Source organism: Schistocerca cancellata, chromosome 1 (genome assembly GCF_023864275.1).
Source record: "Schistocerca cancellata isolate TAMUIC-IGC-003103 chromosome 1, iqSchCanc2.1, whole genome shotgun sequence".
Classification (NCBI taxonomy): domain Eukaryota; kingdom Metazoa; phylum Arthropoda; class Insecta; order Orthoptera; family Acrididae; genus Schistocerca; species Schistocerca cancellata.
Window position 1 is genome coordinate 942,325,522 of NC_064626.1, and position 25,003 is coordinate 942,350,524.

The 25,003-nt window shown below is 37.2% G+C and overlaps 1 protein-coding gene across 11 annotated transcripts in view; it reads right to left on the reverse strand.

Moving 5' to 3' along the window:
* Positions 1-25,003, reverse strand: part of LOC126191547 (uncharacterized) — a 344,682-nt gene that overhangs the window by 97,175 nt on the left and 222,504 nt on the right. For all 11 annotated transcript variants that reach the window (XM_049906193.1, XM_049932534.1, XM_049932525.1 and 8 more), the window contains exons 3-6: positions 14,465-14,596; positions 10,752-10,818; positions 9,585-9,734; positions 3,497-3,582 (exon numbers count right to left, since the gene is read on the reverse strand). In XM_049906193.1, the coding sequence (XP_049762150.1) occupies positions 3,497-3,582; positions 9,585-9,734; positions 10,752-10,818; positions 14,465-14,596 (435 nt within the window). The remainder of the gene's footprint in view (positions 1-3,496; positions 3,583-9,584; positions 9,735-10,751; positions 10,819-14,464; positions 14,597-25,003) is intronic.

Below are 25,003 nucleotides of genomic sequence, written 5' to 3' on the forward strand. Positions count from 1 at the left end.
ACGCAGGCTTTTAAAAAATGACAATGAATGAAAGCGCTGACATTAATCATGAATCTATGAGTGAAATTTCCGAGTCATTGATTTGAATTCTATCAAGTAAATGATTTTACATCTTTTCCTCTCCCAAAGCAGGGACATTTATGCAGAAAGTTTGGACTCTATTCCGGAGGAATCATAATGATTACAATATAAGCAGTTTACTGACCTACAGGAAGCTATACAGCCATTACGTCACCAGAAAACCTATATAAAGCCATGCACAGATTGAACTTAATTACTTATGTACTTCATTTTAACAATAAATCTAACAAGCAGATTCAGTGCTGCGCTGTACAAAAGGATGAAATTGCCCCGGGCATCTTAAGGTCCATATTGAACTTGACAGAGGATGAAAGATACCAAACAGCCAGCAGAGGCTTAGATAAAGGCCAGATACTATAGTGGGAAGGGTAGGAGAAATATGTCCAGTCAGAAGAGTGAGTGTATTACCTGAGATGTATCTGCCGCTTCGCCCTCCTTTGAGGTGTCTCAAAGGTCAGGTAGTTGTCTTGAGTCAGCAGGTCAGAACTAATTTGTTGAAAATGAGCAATCAAAATTACTTACGTGAACTGCAGATAAACATTTATAAAGCTTTATGGTATATATTTCTATGAAATAGTAATAAATGGGCATAATTAGTTTAGTTGTACTAAAATATTTCATCTAAAATGATAAGTTAGAGTTGGCATCCAAAACTGTGATAAGAGTTACAACCACCATGAATTAACAAAACTGAAATGGGGTAATGGAGACTTTTAATCACTAGCATAAAAAAGTGAAGTCATTTCATTCATGTTAGTATCCAAATTGCAGTTAAAATATTTCTTCTTTAGGGCCATAAGGATAATATATGTCTGATAACGACATGATTATTAGAATAGAGGCAAAAATGTTGAGCATGTTTAGACTGATGTGACATCCATATTACATCATTAGTGGACTGACTTATAACTGTCACTATTTTAATAAGGTAGTAAATCATGTAATATATTGAAAATAAAATGTTAATCATGGTGTGACAGTAGTTTGACAGATCCACTGTTATGATGCTACATAGCGTTGTAAGAGTTGAACTGTCAAACTACTGTCACACCATAATTACCATTTTATTTTCAATATATTACATCATTTACCACCTTATTAAAAAAGTGACAGTTATATGACAGTTCACTAATGACGTAATATGGATGTCACATCAGTCTAGACATACTTAACAATGGCAATAAATGCCACAACAGTCTGTCATAAATAAAGATTTGTTATTACAAGCAGCTATTTTGGTGCATCTATTCTATCAATTAAAATAGCTTTGTTTTCTTTGAATAATTACATAAGGGATAATAATCAGATTTATGATGCAGCAGCAGTTTCTTGGCTAATACACTATGAATAAGAGCAAGTTTTCATATAATAAGGGAAAGATTTTTAACTTAATGTCAGAAAGTATCCATCACATAATCCTTAAATAAGGTATCACTGGTATGAAGATACTTGCTTCACCAATAGGTCCTGAAAGCTTACTGTTTCTGAATTGAATAGCCTCCACCTTCCTTTCTATGTCATAATCTTGTATATGTAGTCATTGTACAACATAATTTATTAGGGTACATTTCTGTTTTGGTTTGCAACTATTAATCGAATTTGCTACCATTATTAATTCAGATATTCTGAGGAAGAATAAAAAAGGTAAAGAAAACTAATGAATAAAAAATATAACAAATGAACTATACTCTCAAGATATTGTGGGTTTTCAGCACAAAAATAACTTGAATATCTACATTGGCACGCACCATGATAGTGTCAAACTTCATGCAAAATTGTATGGGAAGATTTAGAATAAACATTATAAACAGAAAATCTACCAGAAGTTAAGCAAGTTTATCTCTCTTTAGTTATCAATATTTTCCCTATGCTTCATTGTTAATATTACTTTTAATACAACTACCAACGACATTTACTGAGGAGATAAAAGAGGACAGAATTAATGAAACACTACTGTAAATCATTAATCAGCAATGAATGAAATTTCTGAATATCACCAACAAAATGGCAGGAAGAGCCAAAAACTGAAGCAAGAACTCCAAAAATAATTGCATATCCTACTCATACTATAGTCTGAAACTGTACTTCCACAGTCACAAGGTAGTTTCACTTGATAGATGGCTTTCTGTTTACCACCCACATGGACTTTCCTGTTTTGGGGGTTGTATGTGTTTAGACACAGTAAGATGGATACTGGCCCATAATCACCATCTTAATTCATTTAGAGAAATTCATGGACAGTTTTGATCATACTTTCTCAAGCTACCAGTATCTTCCAGAGGTCTTTGCTGTTAACTTTATTCCCAATATTCCTGCAGTTCCCTCAGTAGACATATGCTTCTTTTGCATGTGATTATGACCTTTGTCTTAAATTAGACATGAAAAAAATCTTACTTTTTTCATTTGATTTTACCAGTACAAGGAGGACCTACCATTGACAAGTTTTTTTTTTTTTTTTTTACTTTAGGAAGCCTCAATACATGGTGGAATTCCAACAATATTATAAGTTTTAAACATAAACCCCCATTAGAAGCAAAATGTTGTTAAATTCCAGTTTTTATGGAGTTTATCTGATAACTATTTAGCACGATAGTGTTCATTTTTATGAAGTTGGAGTATAGGACCACAGCAAATATTCTCCTAGATAATAACCACCGTAACAATATTTTTGTATACATTAGCAGTAGTTACACTGTCTATTATACCTCAGTACCCTCCTGGGTGGTACAGACTGATAATAGTGCTCTACAGGATGTACAAAGCTGCGTTTGCATATTTTTTGTCCAAGTTGTTACCATGACTAAATCTTGAAGAAAAGAACTCAAACTGTAACATTTACTTTGGATAATTGGAGCCATTAAAACTGGAATGCACTAGGGTCAAACAGTTAGTTCTCATACTATTGATCTTAGAAACAAATGAGTCACTGAGCTCTCAGTAGTGTAAAATATGAAATTCTTTGAAATTTCATTTCTTTCTATTTTTCTTCAAGCCAAATGTATGATAACTTACATTTTTCAGTGAGGAATGGGTGAAGAAGTAATTATGATGGCACATATAAGATGAGAGTCTATTAACTGTTGTGGTATCCCCATGTTCACACAACATAGCAATTTTGGTGTGTTTTGGATCAAAGTTTGAATTTTCAACCATGTTTCTGACAGTATTACAAACACAAATATCTAAACTGGTTGGAAATATTTATAAGATTAATCATATTCTCTGCCATAACAATATTTCAAGTTATTGGGTTCCATATTCGACTTAAAAAAAAAAAGGATATTTTATTACATTACAAACTTGTAAGGCCAGATCAGTGTACATTCAAACAGAGAGTGGTGGAATACACCATTCTTTGAAGTATTTATTTGCAACTGTAGATTCTGAACATAGTTAAATAACATGTAAAACATACCTGTATTGTGCTGGCTGCACCTGCTGTTGTGTTCCAAATGATATAACTCCAATTTTATCCCCAGAGGATGCCCTCCCAGTTGGTGCCTAAATGAATTGTAAACAGAAGAACTTGTTAGTTTATCTAAGTTATATTAGTTTCAGTATATCTTTGTTTTCAATGCAAATGTTGTCAGAGACTGGTGGTGTAAAAAATAAAATAAAAAAATAAGGCGGATATATTTTCATTATATTGTATCAACAACATTAGGAAAGGTGTGCTTGCTTGTGTGAATCAATGTTTGTGTGTGTGTTTCCTGCTCTGAAGAAGACTTAGGCTGAAAGCTAAACGTGTAACAGTCTTTTCATTACGTCTGTCTGCCACTCAATGTGTCATCTTTATGGCGAGTAGCAATTTATTTTTTTCCTTATATTGTTGATATTCCAACCTGAAATTTCCATTGTTTAACTGGAAAGGTAATTTGTTGAAAAGTAGGCTGCCCATATTTTTCTCCCCATTCTGACTTCTACCTGATATTCGGCTCACCAAATGAATGTTCATATTTGAACATGTGCATGGCTGTGGAGTTCTCTATCTGTTGTAAATGAATCAAGTTGGCTTCTTTTTTCACACACACAAACACACACACACACACACACACACACATACACACACACACACACACACACACACACAAACAAACACACACGTGCTCCATATGTGAATGGAAGGGGGAAGATCTAATAACTCGTACAATGGGACACACCCATTCCCATGCACTTCAGAGTGGTTTGCAGAGTACAGATGTAAATGTAGATGCAGATGTCAACTTTTCATCAAAGATGTAAAACATGAGTGCAAATGGTTACTTAGATAGCCAGTAGTGCAAGCCAACAGAAATAAAATATAAAAAAAAACTATAAAAAAGAAAAATCAGTCTGGATGAGAGAGATGTTTAGAAATTGAAGAAGAATGCTTATATGGGAGAAAATGATGCTGCATGCAATAAAATTTAATTACATTTTTGGAAGTAATATGTAAAAGTGTGAATCTTAGAAGAACTAATGGGAATTTTGGGTCAAATGCAGAGATTAGAGTAAATAGATGTGAAAAGTATACAAAAAGTTTGTGTAACAAGGAAGAAGTGACCAGCAATGTCATAGAAGGAAAGAGAGAATTTGATATGGAAGAAGTGAGTAAGTCAATATGAAAGCCAGCTGCTGCAGAGCTCTGAATGGGATGCTTTCAGGTAAGTTAGTAGAAGTTGAAGAGATACTTTTGTAGTTACTACTTCCAGTGAGAGATAAAGAAAGTGCAGTGCTGATGCCAAAAAGGCAATTCCAACCAGGTTTAAGTAACCAGAATGTTAGGAATTTGAGAATGCCAAGAAAATCTTTGATGATATAAGACAGAATAAAATATTAAAAATAATAAAAATAGCTGGGATTCAGTACAATGGCAGCTGCAGAGCCTAAAATCGACAGAAAGCAAAGGGGGATCAGACATTAATTTGTCCATTCATTCACACATCGTTGCAAAGGAGAGTCTTCAGGGACATGGAACAAGTTTAGTTACATATTAACTGGCAGAACTGCTGTTACAGGTTACTTTTGAAAACTGTAGGAACAGCCCATAACAACTAATAATAATCTTCTTAGAGTAAAAACTATGGAATTTACTTCCAGTTTACTTTATTGCTATAAAGATGCTACTTTGTGGGACAGAAAGAAAAAAACTGCTGTTCCTTTTCCATTACTCAGCTCCTCTATTTATCAAATATTTTAAACTAAATATATATCTAATTTTACACGTAAATATGAGCTGTCTACATAATGGTAAAGTTAAAGGCTGTTTAATGTGAACATTAATGTTGTATGGAATTTACATATCTCAAACCCCAAAAGTCTGATAAATTACAGGAGGCATGACTAGCCTTTTTGTTGTGCCTATCTGTGACTAAACTTCTCCCCTATACAATGAGCAGCAATTTATCCTTTTCATAATACTGTACTGTCATTATTCTATTCTGGATTTTCCAATGTTGAATAAATTACTCTTTTACTTTAGTTTTGAGTAGTTGGGAATTTCCAGTTTTCTGCCTCATGTATTGTGGTAAGCTATTACAGTGTCTTGTGCTAGAATATATAGTCCTTTCCTGACTCTTAGACAGGGATGAACAGTCTTTATGGAAATTATATGTACTTCCAAGCTGTTTTGAATTTCACACTCTTATCATTAGCCATCAAAAATATTGGGGAATAAACATATTGGTACATTATACACATGATATTCTGTTGTCAACAGTACATTATATTCTCACTGTACACTCCTGTGTAACAAATACTTTTTTACTTTGGCTTCACTGCTCCAGAAGATTGTGCATAGGGCAGAAATGAGAGAAAGTATCAATGTATGCCAATGATCCCATCTGCAAGTCAACACTGTGAGAGAGACTTAAATGTGCCAAGCATGCAAAACTGAGCTTATGCTTTAATTTTTTCACATTTTGGTGGCACCACAATTTTTTACCATTGGGATGCTTAGAAATTTCACAGATTTTTTGTTCACTGTGTACCTGTTGTCCTCTTTTTCTGGTATTTGTGAGACATGTTTACTTTTTTGAAAACGTGTAACATCAGTTTTGTAAAATTTAAAAGGTAAGCTGTTTTCTGTGGACCAGTTGTATGCTTGTCTCACAAAATCACCTGACTGTCACACTTGTGACATATGCAGAATCCTCCAATATCTTAGGTACCGGTAAATCACTTATGCAGCTCAAGAACAGCGGTGGTCAAACCACTAAACCTTGTGAGATTCCGTATTTAATATTTCCCTGGATTTAAAATTTCTTTTATTAATGTGGTAGCATTTACTAATGTGTTTCTCTATTTTCAGTTGTTAAGATATATCTCGATGAATGTAAAGTGAATATTTTTAATGCAATAACATTTTCATTTCCATAGCTGATGTTATAAGATGGTATCCAAAAGTTACCAGCTTTTGAATTTTTGGTCCAAATAATTACTACTACATTGAAATTTTCTGAATCAGTGCGGCATCTCGCTGCAAGCTAAGTGATTTGGTTAGTTGTTAGTGAGCATATTTCCATTGTTATGTTTCCATTAGTTTGCAGTTTTGTGATGGTTGACCTGAAAAAGCAGCAGGTCTGTGTACAGTTTTGTTTTAAACTTGGTAAATCCACTGCAGAAATGCTCCATATGTTGCAGTAAGGTTTAGGGGCAATGATTTAGGTCTGACGCAGACATACAAGTGTTATAAGCATTTAAAAACAGACTATCATATATCTTTCTATGTATATCTGTTCAATTTCTGTGATATCAAATGATGTTATATTTTGTTATGTCTAACATATTTTGTAGGAATAGCCTTGGATTTATTGATTGTCTGTAGTGGTATGAGAATCTCATCTTTCTTATGTAATAGAATTTTTATGTTTTGATGAAAAACTTCAGATACATTTTGGTTTTTGTACTTAATGCCAAGATAGTATTTTTTTTTGTTCCTCTAATTCTTGCAATTGGTGAATTTGCGAATAATGAAAGACAAGTTCATGGTAGAATGTGTTAGAGTTAAGTCTGCATCTTAATATTGCTGGTACTGCTGAATAGCTTGTATGTTGCAGATACACTGAAAGGGATGAAAGAATAGTTCTGAACATTGGATAGATGTAATTGTATGAAAAAAATGCAAATAGGCCTATAACAATTAAGGAAAGTAGCATAAAAGAGATAATACACACTGATGGAAAAAGATGAAATTGCAACACCAAGAAGGAGTTGTGTGGCATAAACAGAAGTTGGTAGGTGTGTTTCTACAACTGAAAGATGATATCTATTCAAATTCTGCACCACAATGAGGATGTAAATCATGTTTGCTTTAAAGAAATGCTGTAATGGTCATAAGCATTAGTTAACTCTGAGGACCGTGATGAGCTTATGTTAGTCAAGAATGCCTTTAAGGAGACAAAGATCACATTATCAACACCTCAGTGAGTTTGAATGAGGATGTGTAATAGGGCTACGAGAAGCTAGATGTTCCTCTTGCGATACTGCAGAAAGACTTCGCAGGCATGCAGTCACTGTACATGATTGCTGGAAGTGGTGGTCATGAGAATGTATGGTAACACGAAGACAGAGCTCCGGACTGCCACGTGGCATTACTGAAAGGGAAGACCAGTGTGTTCGACATATGGCTCTGGTGCAGCAGCAATACGAGCAGCAGTTAGCACCATGGTGACACAACAAATTGTTACAAATTGGTTACTTCAAGGACAGCTCTGAGCCAGATGCCCTGAACTGTGCATTCCACTAGTCCTAAACGACTGACATTTGCAACTGCAGTGATGTCAAGCGAGAGATCATTGAAAGGCAGGGTGGAGCTCTGTTTTGTTTTCTGATGAAGGTTGGTTCAGTCTTGGTGGCAATGATGGCCATGTGTCGTTTAGGAGGAGGCCAGCTGAGGGCCTGTAAAGATCCTGTCTGTGTGCTAGACACACTGGACGTCCAGCCAGAGATATGGTCTGAGGTGTGATTTTGTACAACAGCAGAAGCTCTCTCATGGTTATTCTATGCACCCTGACTGCAAATCTGTATGTCAATCTGGTGATTCTACCTGCCGTACTGCCATTCATGAACAGCATTCCAAGGGAGGGGGGAGGAGGGGCTTCCAACAGGATAACACTTGTCCAAATACCACTATGGTAACCCAACATGCTCTACAGAGTGTCAACATGTTGCCTTGGCCTGCTCGATTGCCAGGTTTGTCCCCAGTCAAATACATACAGGACATCATAGGATAACAACTCAAGTGTCATCTACAAACAGCATTAAACATCCCAGTATTGATCGACCAAATGCAACTGACATGGAACTCCATCACACAAACTGACATCCAACACCTGTATAACACAACGCATGCACATTTGCATGCTTGCATTCAACATTCTGGCAGTAACACTGGTTTTTAATGTACCAGCATCTCACATTTGCAATGGCTTATGTTGCACCTACATTAACTTGTGATCTTGCACTGTTAATCACTTAAATATGTTACCTAGACAAATGTATTCCTGAAATTTCATTACTCTACATTATATATTTATTGGTGTTGTGATTTTTTTCTGACAGTGTATTTGCTGAACACCAAAACCGTTCTGAACATACGCCTATGTCTAGAATCATAATTCTTCTACTAAAGGAGTAAAAAACAAGAGGAAAATAGGAACAGGATTGATAAGGAGAAATATGCTTTTCCCAAGAAATGGAAACTAATGGTATACAAAAACTGGCCTAAAATTGAGAGTAAATTTTTCTCAACATTATTTTTCAATGATTTCTTCTGAAGCACAGCGTTGTTTGGCAGTGACCATGACATATAGCACAAAAGAAAATTAATGAAATTACAAATGCAGCTGAAGTGATTGTAACACTCATATAATAGCAAATGAAGCATAGAAATTCACCGCCAATCACCATAATGATCATCACCGTCATTATCAGCAGTTTGATATCCATTGCTGTGTGAAGGTATCCTCAAGACCTCTTCATGAATTTCAGTCTTTAGCTACATGCATCAGTGTTGCTTCTGCATGTTTTCTTATGCCATTACCCATAGGGCAAGTGCCCGCTAAGAAAACCCTGAACGTAACTGATGAATATATTCAAAAAGATAACTCTACTATTATTTCAAAGTTAAGATCATGATCAAACAATAGAAAATCCAGGATGGAATGTAGCAGTTATTATGAAACAATTATTATGTGACAATTATTATGAAAAGGCTAGTTACTATTCACCATACAGTGGAGATGCTGAGTTGCAGACAGCCACAACAAAAATACAGTTGGGAAGTGATCTTCACACACACACACACACACACACACACACAGAGAATTGTGTCTCTATCTGTGTGTGTGTGTTTTGTGTCTTGTTTTTTTTGACAAAGGCCTTGTTGGCTGAGTAATTTCTTATGGTAATGTTCATGTTGCATAGTTATTATTTCATTCTACAATCACATCTTTTGCTACCCATGCTTCAAGTTCACAGAGGGCAATAGCAAGATAAATAGTTGGCTTTACACCATGACTTACTGGTATGACATTGTTGACTGGTTGGTGACGTAATCCATCCCTGTCCCTTTGTACTTGTCCTAAGGTAGATGGCTGACCCCTGTACACTCTCTGCTGCCTATCAATCTCAACTTCTTCGGCTGGGCCTACATCTTCTGCATATAGCTGGTGCTGTAAAAAATATGTGCAAGTATTTTGAAAATGCTCTATTTATAAGACTTTAAAAACAAGTACAAAAATGATAATATTTTTTTTTATATCTGAGTTGGCTTACTCAAGTTTACTTTCCTGTTATGAGAAGCACAAGTTATACACATTGAAATTTTTGTTGTAGGAAATGAAACACGACAAACCAATAAACAAACTAAGCTTCTTTTCAGAAGTAAAAATATAACTGTTCTCAATATGAATAATCCAAAATACTTATCTTTTTCCACTATTTCTGATTAGTCTAGCAGGTGGCATTCAAAAGCATGTACAAAAGTTACTAGTTACTAAAAACATTTAAACATCTTTCTCAAATTATCGCTGTAAAATTCACTAATAAACGGGTCAAGACTGATAATTTCAAAGGCATATAATAGCTTTGTCTATGATATGTTTGTCAGTCAACGTATTAGTGAAAAATGATGAATACATTTTCCCCCATAGCTACACTTTGTTATATGGTGCGACAATTTATTATTTCCCATAACTAGTTTCAGCCTGAGACCATTCCTATGTGGTAAATACAAAATGAGCATGTGTTACACAAATATTAACAATATAATTTCTGTGACATGGAAATTCATTATCACCAATGTGCATTTGCAGCTGTGAAAAAATTGAAGTTGTTTACCATGTAGTGGCAGAAGACCCAAAGAGCCACTGTAATAAACAAAATTCCACCTTATGCCTGATGTATATGCAGAAATGTAAACCACCCTTCATGTTTTGCACCTGGCATAAACAAGGCTTTTCTAATCCATACTTCATTATGATACCATGTGTTGAATAGAGTTTTCTGAGTAATTACGTGTGTAATAAGGTGAAAACAGGAAAACCAAGACAATAAGTTATCTGAATATATAATGATTTTATGACACTGTTCTACACTACATAACATTGACATTAAATAAAACAAATAGAGAATTTTTAAAAAGAAAAACATATTTAATCCTATGATCAAATTTAAGATTCTTTTAATACCTTAACAATTTCTTCTTGTTGTTGGCGTTGTTGCTCCTGTTGTCCTCTAGAGATGGCAACTGGAGCCCTGCATCAAAATACAAATGTCACTTATAATTTATTACTGCAAAAATATGTTTAATAACTGAGGAGCAACTACCATAACTCTCTGAAGCAGATCCATAAAGATCATTCTCCCCTGTAGTGAAAACTGGCATATACAGCAACAGCAAGAGAAGTATTGTGAAATTTTGAGTTGCAAAAATTACACAAATGATCCAGAGGAATGATGCAACAGTGATTTCTCAGATTACATTCAATTTCTGATGTGTACTTCGGTATCTTTCCTGTTCCAAGATCCTAATTATTTACTATCCAAGTTGACATCTATTATGTATATCCTTATCCTTCAGTATCATAATAATTGTTTCAGTCTGCATGGTATTTCAAGGAGTGCTTCTTCTGATATTCACAAATGAAATAGAAAAATGGTGTGCATAAAAAGCACAGGAGAGCTTCTGTAAAGTTTGGAAAGTAGGACACGAGGTACTGGCAGAAGTAAAGCTGTGAAGACGGGGCGTGAGCATGCTTGGGTAGCCCAGATGGTAGAGCACTTGCCCACAAAAGGAAAAGGTCCCGAGTTCAAGTCTCGGTCCGGCACACACTTTTAATCTGCCAGGAAATTTCATATCAGCTGCAGAGTGAAAATCTCAGTCTGGAAACACCCCCAAGGCTGTGGCTTAGCCAAGTCTCCGCAATATCCTTACTTTCAGGAGTGCTAGTTCTGCAAGGTTCACAGGAGAGCTTCTGTAGAGTTTGGAAAGTAGGAGACAAGGTACTGGCAGAAGTAAAGCTGTGAAGATGGGGCGTGAGTCGTGCTTGGGTAGCTCAGATGGTAGAGCACTTGCCCACGAAAGCCAAAGGTCTCAAGTTTGAGTCTCGGTCTGACACACAGTTTTAATCTGGCAGGAAATTTCATATCAGCACACACTGCACTGCAGAGTGAAAATCTCAGTCTGGAAACATCCCCAAGGCTGTGGCTAAGCCATGTCTCTGCAATATCCTTACTTTCAGGAGTGCTAGTTCTGCAAGGTTCACAGGAGAGCTTCTGTAGAGTTTGGAAAGTAGGAGACAAGGTACTGGCAGAAGTAAAGCTGTGAAGACGGGGTGTGAGTCGTGCTTGGGTAGCTCAGATGGTAGAGCACTTGCCCACGAAAGCCAAAGGTCTCAAGTTTGAGTCTCGGTCTGACACACAGTTTTAATCTGGCAGGAAATTTCATATCAGCACACACTGCACTGCAGAGTGAAAATCTCAGTCTGGAAACACCCCCAAGGCTGTGGCTAAGCCATGTCTCCGCAATATCCTTACTTTCAGGAGTGCTAGTTCTGCAAGGTTCACAGGAGAGCTTCTGTAAAGTTTGGAAAGTAGGAGACGAGGTACTGGCAGAAGTAAAGCTGTGAAGATGGGGTGTGAGTCGTGATTGGGTAGCTCAGATGGTAGAGCACTTGCCCGCGAAAGGCAAAGGTCCCGAGTTTGAGTCTCGGTCTGGCACACAGTTTTAATCTGCCAGGAAGTTTCAAAGTGCAACATTTTTAAATAATGTGTGGAGTAATTTCATTTTCATATATTATGTGGCTTGGAAGTTTCATTTTCTTCAGTCTTCACTTCTGGGCTTGTTATATCTACTTTGCAGCTTCAAGATAATTTGTCTTATCTAATTTTGGAATATATTTGATAGTGCTAGAGAAGATGATATTTGTGTAGCATTTTTTTATAAAAGTTTACAGTGAATCTGAATACCACCAGCATTCAGAAAACAATAGAGAGATACTGAGTTCTCAAATCAACAATATTTAAAATAAAATTAAAAAACCACTATCTTGCTATTTTGCAACAAGACTGTGTTCCCTTTTCTGTCTTTATTGCCACGTTCTGCCTAGCACCAACAATGTAGTCAGTTAATATAACATTTAAAATTTCTCGCCACTAACACAGATCATTAAACAAGAATGAGAAAAGAGGTATTAAGTGGGATAATGAATATGCACAAAAACATATCACATTTGAAGATCCAGCTGTAGCACAGAATTACGTTTCCCACCAATTATTCATTACACAAAGTTTACAGATACAGAATATGGTGATGTGCATCATATGCATTACAAGTAGACTTTTAGAGTAATTCTGCAACAGTGGAAATTCCAGATTTGAACACACACACAAATGCGCGCACGCACACGCACAAACACCACATACACACACACACACACACACACACACACACACACACACACACACACACACGAGGTTCACATCCTCAGTCATAAGACTCTGTTACAACCCGACATCAAATCAAGAAGCTGCATATTGAAGATATAGCAACTGGGACAAAAATGATACAAATACAACACATGTGTTCCTGTTTTTATGCGTTTGGGCGCTGATGACCACGCTGTTTAGCGCCCATAAACTTCAAACACACACACACACACACACAAATACAACAGCAAAACATCAGACTCATAATTTTTACTTTCATAGCTTTTATGTACTTCTCCAGAGAGAATAACAGTGCAAGTAACAGATTTTCTTACATGAAGCTATCTTACATCTTTGCAATGAATGCATTTATTCATTCATTGTGTTCTGTAGAGTAACTTCAAGGATGTGGACTGGCTGCCAATCTATTCAGCTCTAAATACTTATAGCATCCAATATAATGGGAATGTGACTACACTTTGTGTGATTCATAAAACACAGTGCACTTATGCACAGACTCTACTAGGGGCATTTGGAAATGATTTACAACTTCATAGTTATACAAATACCATTAAAACTATTTACGATGTACTGATTATGAGTATAGTACACCAGGCAGATGCTAGATGACAGCTGTGAACACCATGTATAGTGACAGGACGGACTTATTTGTTGTTAAACAGAGAAAGCTAGGGTCAAGATGGAAGGTGACTATCAAGGATAAAAATGGACTGCAAGGTTTTTGTGAAATTCATAAATGTTTAACTGTGATGTATGGTCAAGAAGCTCCTACATAAAAGACTATTTAAAACTGGTTCACTAGTTGAAGGGAATCTGCATGCAAGTACGTGAGCACTTGTCATCTGTCACCATCACTGTCTCTGTGAAACATTGAGTTTGTGTCAACAGTGGGCTGTACTATGACACCCCTATATAAGTTAAAAGCAAAATTCAGCAAAGAAGGCAGGGAAAGTAGTTGAATGAAGTGCTCCTCCAGGGCAACAATGCACAGCCCCACACCAACAATGCCATAACTGGAAAGTTGACATCACTAGGGTTCACTGTTGTGCCAAACCAGCATATTTACTGGGCCTTGCACCACTTGATTATACTTTATTTGATAACATGATGGATGGGCTGTGAGGTAAGAGGTTTGGCAACAATGAATACCTCCAGACAAATGTCCAGAAGTAGGTGCATAGTACCCAAAAATAATGGTGATGCAATAATGAAGTTGCCAAGAAGGTGACAGCAGTGCACTGATGACAGTGGGGAGTAGACTGAGAGGTCCCATGTATATTGACTCATTTTCATTGATAAGCAAGGTTAAAAAAACTGCTACCGTAAATCATTTCTGAATGCTCATCATTTTTAAAATTAAAGTAATTAAAAAAACAAATAATAAACTTATCGCTACAGTATCAAGCAGTAATGCACAGCAGCTGACAGTGTAAGATGCTAACAGAAGGTATACCTGGAGGGCGGCAGTGCAGATGGAGTGGTCTGTCGCGTACGTGGGTCCGTCACTCGCACGGTACTGACAGTAGCACCCTCCCCAGCACCACAGCCGACGTTGCGCGGCCAGTCACATGTCTGCAGCTCGTGACTGTTCACAACAATACCGTATTTCAGAATGTCATAAAATAGGCAAATGATACTTACATCGTACCAAAAATAACTTGTTCATTTATTGATTGGTGGAGACTTTGTGAAATCTGATCTATTGTGAGGCACCCAACAATTATCTACAATGTGGAAAAAGGGACCAGACGATTTGCCTGGGAAAAATATTTTTGTTTACCTTTACAATTTAAGTTTTTTTATAAAGTCGTTAATTGATTTGACTAATTTAATGTTGTCCTCCATGTTCTTCTACCTTGGATTAATAATTTCACATCTAGAAATATACTGCACCAAAAATTATACTACCTGCTTTACAAATCCTAATCTTTCCATTTCCATCAACTTTTTAACTCTATTGTTTACTCTGATACCAAGTTAATTATTAGTGAATACTGTGCACATTCTTTGACATCAATTTGCTTTTGTTTGATCCAATTTTCTTCTATCCTGCTATTAACTATCCAAACATATTTAATAGAAAATACACATAGAAATAAATGCTAAAACAATTTCATCAGCCCACACACCCTTCTCATCAGAGTGTAGCAGCTAGTGCAGTGAATAAACATATAGGTGCACTATTCTTACAGCCAGATCCTTTTAGGGGATCAATACTACAGAAAATTAATACAATTTTCATTGTAAGAAAAAGGAAATGGAATACTAACCAAATATAGTATGTTAACTGGGCTCACTATAAAAATATGTTTCAAAAGTTATGAATCCCCATGTGTAAGTACACCCAAAAACCCACATTCTATATTTCTCTCCTTGATCATCAAACGTGAACTGAACAGAAGTTGTAATGTGGAAATGAAGTTATTTAAAATTCACTTAATTCCTTTTTACACTACTTTTTGACACATAATTTATGAAAGGCGTTGCAGATGAAAAGAAATGAGAACAGATTACCGCCAAATCTGCACACTCCCAGCACAATTTTATGAAAAAAGAGTACAATGCAATGTTGACAAGTGAAATGGTCTATTTCAAACTTGGTACATGGTCACTTTGCATGTCCAGAATAGGTCACAACCTTTATTAGCCTTTCAGTATGCTTACCATACCATTGAGTTTGTCAGTGAAAGTTTTAGGTTTATATAAATACATTTACACAAAAATACATACTTTTACAAGTACTTATCATTACATATAAACTTATGTATATGAAAAAATATGCCATACTCCTTTCCAGTTTCACATAACAAATTTACATATTACTTTAATTAGTAAATTATACATGCACATATTATATGAATAAGTAATCAGTACATAATACAGTTTCTGCTAGTGACTACGATCTTTCACTAACTGTTAAGTCATTCACATTACTGTGAAGTAATTCTTTAATCAAAGAGTATGCTTTACTTTTAATCCTGAGTTTTTACTGTTTGTGGCAGTGTACTATGTAGATACAAGTTTTGGTGTTTATTGCTTTTATTTATTACTGAAAGCCTTGAAAACAGTATGTCGAGTTTGCAGTAGTTCCTTGTACTGTACAAAGGCACATCTGATGTCAAGGTTTATTTTTATATGTTTTATTTGACTTATATTATACAGCTATATAAATAGAAGCCTGGGGTATCATTGCACTAACTTCTCTTAAATGACTTTTAAAGGCTTAGTGCTATGACAGGCCTACATCTAATTGCTTTTCTTTTGCCTTCTGAATACACCATTTGATCCTGATACATTTCGTAATAACAGAACACAATACTACAACTACAGATGAAACAAGGCATCATAAGATAGACACAGCAAATCATTGCGAACAGTGTTTCATAGTTTATATGATTGGTCTTGTGTTGTATGGCTGCAATTACTGGCTCTTGGAAAAGCATGTCAAAGCCTGCATCTTCAGAGCTATTTCATTTCATACCTGCTACTATCTGAATTGAAATTTTTCTGCTAACCATGAACCAAGCACTGGTACATGCATTGACCCGTGCATGTAACTTTGCCAGACACCAACCATAACAATATTTCTCCTCCCAATAACGGAAATAAATGGAAATGTCGTGTGGCTAGGGCCTCCCGTTGGGTAGACCGTTCGCCTGGTGCAGGTCTTTCGATTTGACGCCACTTCGGCGACCTGCGCATCGATGGGGATGAAATGATGATGATTAGGACAACACAACACCCAGTCCCTGAGCGGAGAAAATTTCCGACCCAGCCGGGAATCGAACCCGGGCCCTTAGGATTGACAGTCTGTCATGCTGACCACTCAGCTACCGGGGCAGACCTCCCAATAATAAGAAAAGTAATAATTGAAAATCATGCTATTGATTACATTAACTCTGAATTTTTCTGGAAGAAGTAATATACATTAGTTCTATGATTAAGATAAATTCTCTCCATTTCTGGTTTGTTTACACATAAGTTAACTCTAACCCAATGGCAACTGTTCTCAACTCTCTCTTTATTTTCATCTAAAACTACTTGACAATTCTCTCCAGATGTGATTAATGTCACATAATTAGCATACAGGACATTCACTAAGTTCTAGTAGTTGACATACATGATAAAGATGAAGTGCTGAAAGAAGAGAGCCCTGTGGGGATGCTTATTTACATGAATGTTGACACCTCCTTATTAACACACACTAATTGTTGCTTGTATAGGAAATAATTAAATGTAGAGTACCATAATATGCTAGGTTTTTTTTAAAACTAATATTAGAGTCTAACGCTTCACTGAAGTCTATAAATGTAGCTGGGTACTTCATCTCCTTCAGTCAGCTACAGATGTATGGTTACCTTTCCTTTGTTTTACACATTATGGATTGCAGTTAACTGCATTCAAGCTTGAGAATTTATTCTAAATCAAAACTGTCTTTCATTTAGCAACTTATTATTTTCAAAAAGTATGCAAATTTTTTATCTACACAATGCTCTATTATATCTAAAAAGAAAGATGATGAGACTTACCAAACAAAAGCGCTGGCAGGTCGATAGACACACAAACAAACACACACATACACACAAAATTCTAGCTTTCGCAACCAACGGTTGCCTCGTCAGGAAAGAGGGAAGGAGAGGGAAAGACGAAAGGATTTGGGTTTTAAGGGAGAGGGTAAGGAGTCATTCCAATCCCGGGAGCGGAAAGACTTACCTTAGGGGGAAAAAAGGACAGGTATACACTCGCACACACACACATATCCATCCGCATATACACAGACACAAGCAGACATTTGTAAAGGCAAAGAGTTTTCAATGCTCTATTATATTTGACATGATTGGCACATTTGATATGGACTTGTAATTATCTAGTAGGTGTGAGTCTCTGTCTCCCTTTCTGTATTGCAAGTGTAACTATAATTTTAAGGCATTCCAGTAAACCAGCATCATCAAGATTTCCACTGCTAAGATGTTTTTTACTACTAGAGGTACAGTATTTACATAAGTATTATGTATTTGCTTATTTTTAAGTCAGGAAGATATCTCCTTGGGGAAAATTGTGCCCTACTGGATAAAGTGAAGAAGATATTGCAAAACAAGGATTAAAGTTACGTGTTGAGTATTCACTTTTAATTACACATTGAACTACAATGTTGTTGGCCTCTAGTTATATTCTTAGTAAATGTCAGTAAATGCTCAATTTTTCCAGAAGAATATCCAAGAAAAAGAAAAAAAAAAGTCAATGTTACACTTATGTGAGACAGATGAAGTAGATGCATGAGTTCAGCTAATGGCAACTGAAGATAAAATTTGTGTTTATAATTCAGAAACACAGGTCATTGTGAATGTCTCAAAGGCTTCTTGCCAAATTGACATATACTTAAGACCACAATGGAGATATGAAGCCTAACACTTATATACCCAAACGATCACTGTCACTAAATATAGTTCTGCCAATTTTGTAGAATATACTCCTGCCAATCTTGTACTTCATTTCCATCTTTATTTATTTATAAACCAGCTTGTGACGCACCTCCATATGGAACAGATCCAAGTAGGTCCTGCATATTTAGTTTGTGGATAAATAGCAGGAGGAGTGTGACAAATGCTCATGAAAGGTGCAAAATTGCCAGCAGCTACTGCACCACGGCAATCTGTTTATTTCATTTCAAAGCAGGCTTATTTATCAAATATGTAAGAAGATGCATGAGTGAGGAAGCAAACAATTCCCAGTAAGTGCGCAGGGAGAGGATCAGAGTGGGAGAAATATCTTTACCTCAGGAGTGACTCCAAATCTGAGCCAGAGGAGTGGCAATTCATAATTGGGTTTTGTGATTTAATAGCTTTGAGATTTCATGGCAAAAAGTTTCAGATGCAGTTGCTTGTAATCAGTCTCCATTACATGTGACACCTTTCTTCAGATTGATTCTAAATTGATAAGTCTGACCATGTGGTGGTGCAGGATGCAAGTTCGGTTTGTGAAGTTTCTTTCCAGGAGGAGGGGATGCAGTGGTGTTGATGCAGCTGCCCTATCAGCAGTGCATGCAGTACTCGTATGAAGTAACGAAACTTGACATTTTCACATTTAATAATGTCATTTGATGTTACAAATTATTTATCAGGAGCGGCTTCAATGATGTTGTTAATTGCTTTCCACAGTTCACTCAGTGTTCTAACACAGTTTCTCCCAGGAAGTATAGCTATCACTTGATCAAACATTTGGCGCAATCAGGCTCAACAGCTCAGCATGAGATTCACAGTCTACTGTAACAGGTATTGGTACAAAAAGTTAACTGTAAGTTGGGTGACTGCCAGAGGGGGTAACAGGGAGCAAAGCAAGCAAGGCCGGTCCCCACATAGAGTGCAGAGTGTAATGGAACTTGTAAATGACCCTATTTTCACCACAACTGGAATACATAATACACACAAATAATCAGAGTTCCTGCAACACACAAATACCTGATACACGCGGACGACCAAACCACCAAGTACACAAAAGTGCCTCAGAAATTGTATAAATTTTGGTTTTCTTTGGTATGATTAAATAAATTATTGAAAATTATTTCACTGGGGTACAAACCTACTACAACACATAATAACAAAATACATAAAAATGTGAAAAGTTCTGTTCTCTTCAACTATGAGAGAAAGATTTGAATTGATTCAAATCTGTCATTATTACTATTTAAATAAATATTAACTCCAATTTGAATAGCTTCTGCAGTGTAAATGTCATAAAATATTACTGACTTATAAATTTTATTTGTCAGTGTAATCAATCGATATGTACTTGTAGCACCTTCGAACTGCGATGAAACATGGGCATCACTAGTCACATTGTATCTGAGTTAGTTTTCACGCACATTTCTCTCGATCAGAAGTCTGAACTCTGTTCTGGTCTGTAGTGAGAAGTATCACATTCTTGTTTTACTTGTGAATTATGATTGGAAATATACAGGTGGGACCTTTAATCCAAATATTAACATTCAGCACAGGAGGTAAACCTGTTTATCCTACTACAACCAACCATAAGGAATTATATCTCTTAGGCCATCGAGCCTACTTGCAGAAGAAACTACTATGTAATATGACATAAAAGTTAAGTTGATATTAACAGACTCAAGAGTTATTATCCCACTGCTATTTAAACACTAATGTTCCCCCATTTGTGCTCCAGAGGTTTACAATACTGGAGAATTGGAGAGCAAGGTGATTCATGCTAGGTTTGTGAGATCATTTTTATACAATAATGAACTTTTGTTGAAGTAAAGCTGGAATCCATTGGATGAGGGAGGAGCCCCCTGCTGCCTCCAGCTGTGCAGCCAACTTAACTTGTGCTTCATGCTTTCGCTACAGCGGAAGAATGTTTTTCATAATTGAAACTGAAATCACCTTATGTATTGAAATGTTTAATAACTATCCTAACTACAATTATTACAAACATTTACCACAAGGAAAGGACTCGTACAAAACAGAGAGAAACAGAAAATAGTAATGCAGCAGACACACACCTGTTAGCTTCTAGGCAGTGTTGACTGAAACCATGAACGAATACTACCATCCAAAGCCAACCACTTCACACATTGAAGAGCCAAAGAAACTGGTGCACCTGCCTAATACCGTGTAGTGCCCCCGCGAATGCGGAACAGTGCCGCAACACGACCTGGCATAGACTCGACTAATGTCTGAAATAGTGCTGGAGGGAATTGACACCATGAACCCTGCCGGGCCATCCATAAATCCGTAAGAGTACGAGGGGGGTGGAGATCTCTTCTCAATAGTACGTTGTAAGGCATCCCAGATATGCTCAATAATGCTCATTGCTGGGGAGTCTGGTGGAAAACAGAAGTGTTTAAACTCAGAAGATTGTTCCTGGAGCCACTCTGTAGCTATTCTGGCCGTGTTGGGTGTCGCATTGTCCTGCTGGAACTGCCCAAATCCGTTGGATTGCAAAATGGGCAGGAATGGATGCAGGTGATCACACAGGATGCTTACGTGCGTGTCACTTGTCAGAGACATATCTAGACGTATCAGGGGTTCCATATCACTCCAACTGCACACGCTCCACACCATTACAGAGTTTCCACCAGCTTGAACAGTGCCCTGCGGACATGCAGGGTCCGTGGATTCATGAGGTTGTCTCCACAGCCATCAGCTCGATACAATTTGAAACGAGACTCGTCCAACCAGGCAACACGTACGCAGTCATCAACAGTGCAATGACGGTGCTGACGGGCCCAGGCGAGGCGTAAAGCTTTGTGTCGCCGATTCTTTTCAGTCGTCGCTGGTCTCACTCTTGCAGGACCTTTTTCGTGCCGCAGCGATGTCGGAGATTTGATGTTTTGCCGTATTTCTGATATTCACGGTACACTCGTGAAATGCTCGTACGGGAAGATGCCCACTTCATCGCTACCTCGAAGATGCTGTGTCCCATCGCTCGTGCGCCGACTATAACACCGCGTTCAAATTGATAACCTGCCATTGTAGCAACGACGCGTTGCCGACCGCAGCGTCGTATTCTGCCCGTTTACACATCTCTGTATTTGAATACGCATGCCTATACCAGTTTCTTTGGCGTTTCAGTGTATCTGGGGAGCCAATCGGCCAGATTATTAACAAGGGTATCAACACTCATAAAAAAAACAAGTCTAGTGTGTAGAACAAGTGCAACTATGAGAATCACCAGACCAGACACGTTATCGGCATGCGGAAGTAGACAGCAGTTCTAAACGGCTCTGTAAAAATTTTTTTGTCATATTTGTTCTTTGCATTTTAAATATTTGTCAAACAACCAGGCAGATGTATCAATCAAGATCGTCAAATTTAACATCATTTCTGAAGCAGCTGTCACGCTGTGCATACCATGGCACGAAGTATTTTGAATGACTACCGATGCAGCAAAGCATTTCTTGCTTTGGCTTTAGCACTGTTTATAAAAAAATAAAAAGTAAACAAGACACTAATTCATGAAACTGTTGAAACTGAGAGATTATTATACCCATGCAAATTTGTTAGAGAAAAAATTACACTCAGAACCTGACGATTATGTCAAATTTCTCTGAGTCGAGAGTCAGACTTACAGTAACCTGTTAAAATTTTTTCGCACTCACGTTGAAAAGAAGACACAGTTCCTTGACATTGTATTCCTGTTCCTCAGCGATTATCGATAAAGCGGCCCTCACACGTACAATAATATTGTGAAACAATCAATATATTGACCGCCTGAGGGCGCCTATTGACGTATTTTCAATACTAGAAGTACTGAAGAGCAGTACTAATGGACCTCAAATTACTCTCAGTATTATCAATACATACTGAACGTGTGAGGTCAAGTATAGATGGGTTGATAATGTTCTCCATTCAGATGTTGACAGGGATTCCGGAACCAGCTACATGGCGTTAGTGTGCACTGTTTATTTTTCAATATACGGCCGTGTTCTCAGATTTAGTTTTTAAGCAGTCTTTTAATCTACAAATATTTTAATAAGCCTGTGCAAGGATACTTATTGTATCTACTGCTTTATGATGGTTAACGAAGGATTCCCTACGACATTGCTTATTTCACTAATTTGAAAATGTAGTATAGATTGGAGTATTACATGGCAATTTAGAAAAAACGCTTCCAGTGAGAAAAATACGTCATACATCTGCAATGGCTAGTAAGAGGTCTGCTAAATATACGTAAATTTCACCAAATTACAACGAAGCGTAAAAAAAACTTTTACGTTAATTACCTGAACAGGTTCTTGCCAGGTAGATATAATTGCTTCACAGGTTTCCACAGAATTTTACGAACTGTGCTAGCCGATATTACAGAACTAAACTTCGGGCACTAGAATGACCTGCCTGTCATCAGAAATCTCTAAGTTACTCCTAATCTCTTGTCGACTGTGATTGCTTCTCTAACGTAGTTTGCTTATAATCGGTAAAGAATTTATGAAATCTTTCGTGTCCATGGTTCTGACTTCAGTCATTAAATTAACATGTGAGCAGTGGGTTCTTTTTTTTTCAGGTATTCTCAGACTCATTTCGTCTTTTTCGTTGTCTTCTGTTGCCTCAAAGCTATAACTAATATAACTGCAGCACAAGCTTTCTTTTGTGTGTTCGACATTTTACCATTGTAATATCTCATTGTCAACTGACAATTTTTGTCAATGTCATTGATAGCGTGAGGTTGCTCCAATATATTGAAGGTTTGACAAACTAGAATTGTCAATAAATACTATATTTTTGCAGGCCCTTTAACTTTGGGATATCTAGCAACGGAGAACATTATTAAACAAACATGTGAAGCAAAGAATGAGGTATTAAAAGACTATATTAGTTAGTAGCACTGTATGTATGTGGTGCACTCCGGCTTATATGCTGCGCATAGACTTTTGATTTTTTTTTCTGTACGTGTCGCTGTGTAATTTTTGGATGGGAAAGATGCAAGACTTCTACCATTTCGGTAACGGACTGTGATCTTTGTTTCTGTCGCTGTAATCCTTTAATTTCAATATACACAAACGTGGAAACCGATGATACAAGAGATAAACAACAACAAAAACAAACACCAGTATTCACACGGTCTGTCAGCTTCAAAGTCTGGCAAGCAACTGACCTTTTTTGAAAAACACAAGTGTACACAGTCAAACTTGTTTTTCACATAGGCGGTCAATCAAAGTTTCTCTCAAACACTTCAGTCACAGTGTATGTTTCATAAACACGCCAAACAAAGCAGCTCACATTCAAATGATTTGGCAAACACGAAATGTTTGACAAATTGTTTGAACGTTTGAAGGATCCATACATGATCAAACTTGTTTGTAAGATTTGCTCTTTCCTGCCCACGGGCTTGTCAAACGAACCCATACATTAAAAATGGACATAAACAGTCTCGACCGCAAACGGTTTGGCGGTAACCGGTTTCGGTCAGTTTTTGACCACCCACAGACCATCACACCATGATGGTAGGTGGTGGCAGATTGTAGACGGTGTTGTAGCTCCATTCACTGCCAGTGCCTACCATCTGAGGACGGCCAAAAATTGATTGAAACCGGTTACCATCAAAATAGATGTTTTTGTCGTCGAGACTGTTTGCGCCCATTCTTAAAGTGCTTCTTGCCAGACCACTTCGTTCCACGAGATATGTTCTCAAAGATTACTCAAAAATGAAAATGTGCCAAGAAGTTTATCAATTTAACTTCTGAAAAAGACGCAGTTAGTGTTGTGAAGTATTTACACACTTAACTGGGAATGCTACCAATTCAGACAAGGCATTTCCTGCTTTGACTTCGGCATTGTGTATAAAGAAGAAAAAGAAAACAAGACTGTTCCTGTGAATGATTGAAATGAAGACCAGTCGCAGCCGCGCCGTCATAGCTGTCGGTTGTGCGTGCCCAGTGCTCCCGCACTGCCGCTCACTAGCGTTTATTTGTGCGCGTGTTTTTATACTGACTGTCTAATTTGAAATGGAGTCTCAAGTGCGGAGGTATGCGTTCAAGTTCGGTTTCAGTTTCGGTACTGAGCGTCCAAAAATTTACGAATTTGATGATTGGTTCTTCGGAACTTATAAAATAACGGAAGAAAATGTTTTTGGAATGGTGTACGACTTCCTGAGTAACGTGTACACGGTGAAATTGAGGAACGAGGAAATTTGCAAAAGGATTACGTACGTGACGAACGGGGATGCCGACTACAAGACAAGAACAGGAGAAGTGTCATGTTGCCACTACTTGTGCTGGGTTAGGTCTCAGAACAGTAAAAGTTCATCTGTTACCGTTTGAACTTGATCTGGCGCACATTAAACAGGCCCTTCCTGAATTTGGTACCATGTATACAGTAGTAACTGGCGACCGATGCGGCGGTAACATGCACTGCAAAATGAATAATGGTGGAAAACTGTTAAAGTTGATTTACAATCTCGCATAGCGTCCTTTATCAATTTGTGAGGCTTCAAAGCTCTCGTAGTTTTACGACGGACAGAGTGTTTGCGACGACGTCTGTTACAG